We start from the raw sequence: 8,203 nt of genomic DNA, 5'->3' as shown, positions 1-8,203 counted from the left end.
TTTTTTTTTTTTTTTTTTTTTTTTTGAGACGGAGTCTTGCTCTGTTACCCAGGCTGGAGTGCAGTGGCCGGATCTCAGCTCACTGCAAGCTCCGCCTCCCAGGTTCACGCCATTCTCCGGCCTCAGCCTCCCGAGTAGCTGGGACTACAGGCGCCCGCCACCTCGCCCGGCTAGTTTTTTGTATTTCTTAATAGAGACGGGGTTTCACCATGTTAGCCAGGATAGTCTCGATCTCCTGACCTCGTGATCCGCCCGTCTCGGCCTCCCAAAGTGCTGGGATTACAGGCTTGAGCCACCGTGCCCGGCCAACTTTTTTTTTTTTTGACACGGAGTCACGCTCTGTCACTAGGCCGGAATGCAGTGGCATGATCTCGGCTCACTGCAACCTCTGCCTCCCGGGTTCAAGCGATTCTCCTTCCTCAGCCTCCCAAGTAGCCTGGACTACAGGCATGCACTATCATGCTCTGCTAATTTTTACATTTTTAGTAGAGACGGTTTCACCATGTTGGCCAGGCTGGTCTCCAACTCTTGACCTTGTGATCTGTCCGCCTCAGCCTCCCAAAGTGCTGGGATTATAGGCATGAACCACCACACCCGGCCAACCAAATGGACAACATTTTTATAATTTTAGAATGTGAGAAGCCTTTCTAAGCAAAATAGATATAATTGTTAAGAAGAGTGAGATCCATCTATATGAAAATGGTAGAATGGAAATATCTGTTCATTGTTAAATTAAAACAACAAAAAGGTGCTCTTCACGTGCTCCAGGATACATCTTGTCAGTAAGTGTGACCAGCCAGTGAAAACTAGGAAGAGTATTCCTAAAAAAGTTGGAGGAGGTCTCATCTTATACAAGGAGGCTGCCAGATCTTTCCTTAGGCTCTCATCAGCACCTGAGGGAGAATAAAACTACAGAGTAAAAGGAAAATCACTGGCCATCTGGGGAAAAGCATTCATTTCTAAGTTGCATCACAATCTGATCTCATCTCAATTGAGGCCTTGTCAAATTGCTAAATAAAAACAAATTGTTTAAAAATCATCTTGGCCGGGCGCGGTGGCTCAAGCCTGTAATCCCAGCACTTTGGGAGGCCGAGACGGGCGGATCACGAGGTCAGGAGATCGAGACCATCCTGGCTAACATGGTGAAACCCCGTCTCTACTAAAAATACAAAAACTTAGCCGGGCGTGGCGGCGGGCGCCTGTAGTCCCAGCTACTCGGGAGGCTGAGGCAGGAGAATGGCGTGAACCCGGGAGGCGGAGCTTGCAGTGAGCTGAGATCCGGCCACTGCACTCCAGCCTGGGTGACAGAGCGAGACTCCGTCTCAAAAAAAAAAAAAATAAATAAAATAAAATAAAAAAAATAAAAATCATCTTAACAGGAAAACAGATATTGTCCAGAATATGGAAATGGATTTTAAATAGCATTTTTACATAAAAGCTAAAAATATCTAATGTTTATAGTCAAAGCAAAGAAGAATACTCTTCTAGACACACATACACATACAAACACAGGACCTATAATGTATATATAGATATGCACACGTATTAATGTAAAATTCCAGCAACCAGTGATAATGTTAAATCCAGGAAGTGAGACCAAGGTCTGCAGAGAAGAGATTCAGTCATTTTTTCATTGTATGCCTTTTTATACTTTTATGGTTTTCAGTTATTTTCATAACTAAATTTTTTAAAAGAAAAAATATGGATAGACTTTGGAAGTAATTAGTCTGATACAAAAGCTCTTATAAAAGAGAAGACACCAAACATACGTTGCCCTGGGGACAAGAAGTGAACGTATGGGACCTCAGATGGATGTTTTCTGAGCACTTAATCCAGAATCAAACACTTTGCTTGCCTTTCTCATGCTCTGCTTTTGTGAGGGTCGGTAATGTCTACTGTTGCTAAGAAACATTACTATTTAGGAACTTCTCTATGGAAGGATAATTACATTTGCTCTCTACTATAAATATCTACATGGATGTCTGAAGAATATTTGACTAATTGAGTTTAGGAGCAGGAATCCAATACCTAAGTAAATAGCCTCTTTCTAATTGATTGACACATGGAATTGAACTTGTACCTGTGGTGAGAAATATGGGAAAATTTGCTTTCTAAAAAAGTATTTGGGCCAGACACGGTGGCTCACGCCCATAATCCCAGCACTTTGGGAGGCCGAGGTGGGCAGATCACAAGGTCAGGAGTATGAGACCAGCCTGACCAACGTGGTGAAACCCTGTCTCTACTGCAAATACAGAAATTAGCCGGGCGTGGTGGCATGTGCCTGTAATCCCAGCTACTCAGGAGGCTGAGGCAGGGGAATCACTTGAACCCTGGAGGCGGAGGTTGCAGTGAGCCCAGATTGCGCCACTGCACTCCAGCCTGGGTGACAGAGCGAGACTCTATCTCAAAAAACTAAAAAAATAAAATGAAAATAACTATGCTGGATTAAACTGTTTCATGTTAGTTTAGGGGTTCCATTTTCACTTCTCAGTATATTTTACTTAGTTTTTGTTTGTTGGTTGGTTGGTTTGTTTTGAGACAGTCTCTTGCTCTGTCACCCAGGCTGGAGTGCAGTGGCGCGATCTCAGCTCACTGCAACCTGCCCTTCCCAGGTTCAAGTGGTTCTCCTGTTTCAGCCTCCCGAGTAGCTGGGACTACAGGCACATGCCACCATGCCTAGCTAATTTTGTTTTTGTTTTTGTTTTGAGATGGAGTCTCTCTCTGTCACCAGGCTGGAGTGTAGTTGGCGCAATCTCGGCTCACTGCAACCTCTGCGTCCCAGGTTCAAGTGTTTCTCCTGCCTCAGTCTCCCGAGTAGCTGGGACTACAGGCGTGTGTCACCATGCCCAGCTAATTTTTGTATTTTTAGTAGAGACAGGGTTCACCATGTTGGCCAGGAAGGTCTCAAATCTCCAAACTTTGTGATCCGCCAGCTTCGGCCTCCCAAGGTGCTGGGATTACTGGCATAAGCCACTGCACTCGGCCTTAGTTTTTTGTTTTTGTTTTTTTTTTTTTTTGAGATGGAGTTTTGCTTTTGTTGCCCAGGCTGGAGTGCAATGGCGTGATCTCAGCTCACCGCAACCTCTGCCTCCCGGGTTCAAACGATTCTCCTGCCTCAGCCTCCTGAGTAGCTGGGACTACAGGCGTGCGACACCACGCACGGCTAATTTTTATATTTTTAGTAGAGATGGGGTTTCTCCATGTTGGTCAGGCTGTTCTCGAACTCCCGATCTCAGCTGATCTGCCCGCCTCGGCCACCCAAAGTGCTGGGATTACAGGCGTGAGCCACCATGCCTGTCCTACTTAGTTTTTATATACTTCTTCACTCATTAGTTCATGTGGTTCTGAAGGGTTACTTAGTGTCACCTTGATCAGCCAACCATCTTCATAAGAAGATTTGTTTACAAGTCCAGTATGTTCTACAAGAGCTTCATTAATTTTGGTTACTTCTGCTATTTGAGAATAGAGTTCTTTAGCAGCTTTCACACTTTTCAAAGCACCAAATTCATCTTTTTTTTTTTTTTTTTGGGACAGAGTTTCACTCTTGTTGCCCAGGCTGGAGTGTGATGACGTAATCTCAGCTCACTGGAACCTCCGCCTCCCAGGTTCAAGAGATTCTCCTGCCTCAGGCTCCCGAGTAGCTGGGATTACAGGCATGTGCCACCTGGCTAATTTTATGTTTTTAGTAGAGGCGGGGTTTCTCCATGTTGGTCAGGCTGGTCTTGAACTCCTGACTTCAGGTGGTCTACCCTCTGTGGCCTCCCAAAGTGCTGAGATTACAGGCATGAGTCACCACGCCCTGCCACCAAATTCATCTTGTTTGTTCAATTTTTTCCCAACTGTAGGGAGACTACAGTAAACATTTCCCAAAACTTCCTGTGCAAAATTGCTGATTCCTACTGTTTTCATGCCATTTTCTGTTGTTATCCATTAGTGTTTGTTAATATACACACTGAGGGAGTGAGGCATATGCAGTTTCCAGAAGGCAGCCAGCATTGCCAGTGGGGTGGTGCAACCCTGGACCCACTTTTTAAAAATTGTGGTAATTGAACAGTGAGAACACTTGAACACAGAAAGGGGAACATCACACACCGAGGCCTGTTGTGGGGTAGGGGGAGGAGGGAGGTATAGCATTAGGAGATATACCTAATGTAAATGAGGAGTTAATGGGTGCAGCACACCAACATGGCACATGTATACATGTGTAACAAACCTGCACGTTGTGCACGTGTACCCTAGAACATAAAGTATTAAAAAAAATTGTGGTAAAATACACATAACATAAATGTACCATTTCTTACTGCTTTCTTCTTTCTTTTTTTTATTTTTGAGATAGGGTCTCGCTTTGTCGTCAAAGCTGGAGTGCAGTGGCACAATCACAGCTGACTGTAGCCTTGACCTCCTGGGATCAAGCAATTCTCCTGCCTCAGCCTCCTGAGTAGCTAGGACCATAGACACATACCACCCCATCTAGCTAATTTTTATTTTTCATTTTATAGAGACAGGATCTCACTATGTTGCCCAGGCTGGTCTAGAACTCCTGGGCCCAAGCAATCCTCCCACCTCAGTGGCTTCCCAAAGTGCTGGGATTATAGGTGTGAGCCACTGTGCCCAGCCTGTTTATTATTATTATTATTATTATTATTTTTATTTTTTGAGACGGAGTCTCGCTCTGTCGCCCAGGCTGGAGCGCAGTGGCTGGATCTCAGCTCACTGCAAGCTCTGCCTCCCAGGTTTACGCCATTCTCCCGCCTCAGCCTCCCGAGTAGCTGGGACTACAGGCGCCCGCCACCACGCCCGGCTAGTTTTTTGTATTTTTTTTAGTAGAGACAGGGTTTCACCATGTTAGCTAGGATGGTCTCAATCTCCTGACCTAGTGATCTGCCCGTCTTGGCCTCCCAAAGTGCTGGGATTACAGGCTTGAGCCACCGCGCCTGGCCAGCCTGTTTATTATTTTTTCCCTCTTCTAGACTGTAGAATTATTCGGCTGGGTGTGGTGGTTCACGCCTGTAATCTCAGCACTTTGGGAGGCCAAAGGCGGTGGATCGTGGGGTCAAGAGATCGAGATCATCCTGGCCAACATGGTGAATCCCAGCTCTACTAAAAATACAAAAATTAGCTGGACGTGGTGGCACGCACCTAAAGTCCCAGCTACTTGGGAGGCTGAGGCAGGAGAATCGCTTGAACCCGGAGGCAGAGGTTGCAGTGAGCTGAGATTCCGCTACTGCCCTCCAGCCTCACAACAGAACGAGACTCAGTCTCAAAAAAAAAAAAAAAAAATTCATGTAGGTAGACAGTTTTGTTCAAAATTGTTTCCTATGCTCCTAGCACAGTGTCTGACAATAAACTTTCAGATAAAGGTGTGTATCTCTGCCAGGCGTGGTGGCTCATGCCTGTAATCCCAGCACTTTGGGAGGCTGAAGCAGGTGGATCACCTGAGGTCAGGAGTTCGAGACCAGCCTGGTCAACACGGCAAAACCTCGTCTCTATTAAAATACAATTAATAGTTGGGCATGGTAGTGCATGCCTGTAATCCTAGCTACTCCGGAGGCTGAGGCTGGAGAACTGCTTGAACCCAGGGGGCAGAGGTTGCAGTGAGCTGAGATCATGCCACTGCACTCCAGCTAGGTGACAATGAGATTCTGTTTCAAATAAAAAAAAAAAAAGAAAAAAAGAAAGAAAAAAGAATGAAGCCCACCAATCTTGCCATGGCCCATACACCCCTCTGTGTAGCTGTGACCTGCCTCCCCTCAGCTGTGGCCTGCTCCGGACCCCTTGCTCACCATGTTTCAGCCATGCTGATCTCAATTCCTCTGTTTGGAACATGCTCTTTCTTCTGCTGGTAATATTCTTTCCCTTACAGTTTTATGATAATTCAGCTAAATAACAGTTTCTTAGGGAAATCTTACCCCTGAGAGTGACTAAGTCTACATGTTACATGGTCTCAAGCACAATATACTTTTCCTTTAGAGCAGTTATTACATTTATAGCTATTTGTATAATTAGTCATTAACTACCTCTTTTCCCTAAGATTGCAATTTCAAGAGGGCTTCGTCTTTTTTTTTTTTTTTTTAGATGAAGTCTCGCTCTGTCACCCAGGCTGGAGTGCAATGGCGGGATCTCAACTCATTGCAACCTCTACCTCCCAGGTTCAAGCAATTCTCGTGCCTCAGCCAACTGAGTAGCTGGGACTACAGGCACCTGCCGCCATGCCTGGCTCATTTTTCTATTTTTAGTAGAGACAGGATTTCACCATGTTGGCTAGGCTGGCTTCGAACTCCTGACCTAAGGTGATCTGCCCGTGTCGGCCTCCTGAAGTGCTGGGATTACAGGCGTGAACCACCACGCCCGGCTAGCTTTGTTTTGATAACTGTTATATCCATAGTGCCTGGCACATAGTATATGCTCATTAAACATTCATTGAATAAATATAAAAGCATCTTCATATGACCTGTAGTCTAGCAAGATAGCGGCAATAAATTGCAACACATTGTGTCATTAAATGTGTGTGTGTGCGCGCAGAATCTCACTGTGTAAAAGAGGGAAATCAGTATCAGTCCTGATATAGTTAGCACCTAGGTCCCCAAGTCTATTTGGGTCCAAGTGTAAGTATGGGATAAATAAATGGAGGGCAATAAATGATGATAGGGCACATACACGGTGCTACCAGCAGAGAGAAGCAACACCCTAGCCGAATGGAAATGGTATTTTCTGAGGAGGTTACTGCTGAAAGTAGATGGAAGAACAGGAATTAGCTGGACTAAGGTGGCGATTGGTGGGTCGGGGGGATGACAGGGACAGAAGCAGGGTACTTGAAGCTAAGGGAAGACTTTGCACAAAGGCCAATGGTGAGAGAGAAAACAGAGTCCAGTGATGTGGAGGAGGACAAATGCGTAAAGGGAAGTGAGCCCAGATCTTGTTAGCCAATTTAAAGATTTAGATTTTGTTCAGTGGCCAGTGGGGTGCCATTGAAAGTTTCAATGGGCTGGGCACAGTGGCTCATGCCTGTAATCCCAGCACTTTGGGAGGCTGAGGCGGGCAGATCACCTGAGGTCAGGAATTCAAGACCAGCCTGGCCAACGTGGTGAAACCCCATCTCTACTAAAAATACAAAAATTAGCCGGGTGTGGTGGCACACGTGTGTAATCCCAGCTACTCGGCAGTTGAGGCAGGAGAATCGCTCAAACCTGGGAGGTGGAGGTTGCAGTGAACCAAGATCGTGTCACTGTGCTCCAGTCTAGGTGACAGAGCTAGTCTCTGTCTCAAAAAAAAAAAAAAAAAAAAAAAAAATGTTTCAATGAAGGTTTCAGAGGATGCATGACGATACCTACATTCTACAAAGATCACTCTGATGACAGGGCCAAGAAGGAAGGCCACAGAGGTTTGTGCTGTTGTCTCAGAGTCCCCATTCTCAGAGTCCCCAGCAGGTGCTGAGGTTAGGTCTGCCCTAGCCAGGATCTTGTCAAGGAGGGAGGGAAAGAGAACCTGGAGGAACCACTCTGGTCTGCATCCAGTTCCTCCCTTTTCACTGCTGTGGTTCTGTGGTTTGGGCAGATGCATACATAGTCTTCAGGAGGTAAATTGTCATTGTTTTGTATTTAGTACAAGAGACTGTGCAGGCCCAGAATGACCTGGTGTTTGAGGCAGTCCAGGACAAAGGCAACATGGAGCAGGCCATCCTTGAGATGAAGAAAAGATCTGAAGCTGTAAGTGTAAACCCCAACCTCTTTCCAAGTGTGTTTTGGGCTTTGTAACCAGATCCAGAGAGAAACTTTTTTTTTTTTTTTTTGAGACAGAGTCTCGCTTTGTCGTGCAGTGGCACGATCTTGGCTCACTGCAACTTCCACCTCCCGTGTTCAAGCGATTCTCCTGCCTCAGCCTCCCGAGTAGCTAGGACTTATAGGTGCGCACCACCACACCTGGCTAATTTTTGTATTTTTAGTAGAGATGGGGTTTTTCACCATGTTGGCCAGGATGGTCTCAATCTCTTGACCTCATGATCCACCTGCCTCAGCCTCCCAAAGTGCTGGGGATTGCAAGCGTGAGCCACCGTACCCGGCTGAGAAACCTTTAAAGTTGCAAATTTTCAGCTAAGACCAGAGGCCAGCACAGGCCACTTGGAAAGGGGCCAGCATATAGGCTAGCTTCCTTTCCCAAGGTTCCTTGACATGATGTGGGCCCCAGGGGTTCAACTCCAGAGTGT

General features: G+C 46.0%; 1 protein-coding gene across 1 annotated transcript in view; it reads left to right on the top strand.

Annotated features, from left to right (window-relative positions):
• Positions 1-8,203, top strand: part of CCDC36 (coiled-coil domain containing 36) — a 52,798-nt gene that overhangs the window by 42,479 nt on the left and 2,116 nt on the right. The window contains exon 6 of the mRNA XM_025375403.1: positions 7,603-7,706. Coding sequence (XP_025231188.1) covers positions 7,603-7,706 — 104 coding nt within the window. The remainder of the gene's footprint in view (positions 1-7,602; positions 7,707-8,203) is intronic.

Source organism: Theropithecus gelada, chromosome 2 (assembly GCF_003255815.1).
Source record: "Theropithecus gelada isolate Dixy chromosome 2, Tgel_1.0, whole genome shotgun sequence".
Lineage (NCBI taxonomy): Eukaryota > Metazoa > Chordata > Mammalia > Primates > Cercopithecidae > Theropithecus > Theropithecus gelada.
The sequence above is the reverse complement of the archived record's forward strand: the minus strand, read 5'-3'. Positions and strand labels throughout refer to the sequence as shown.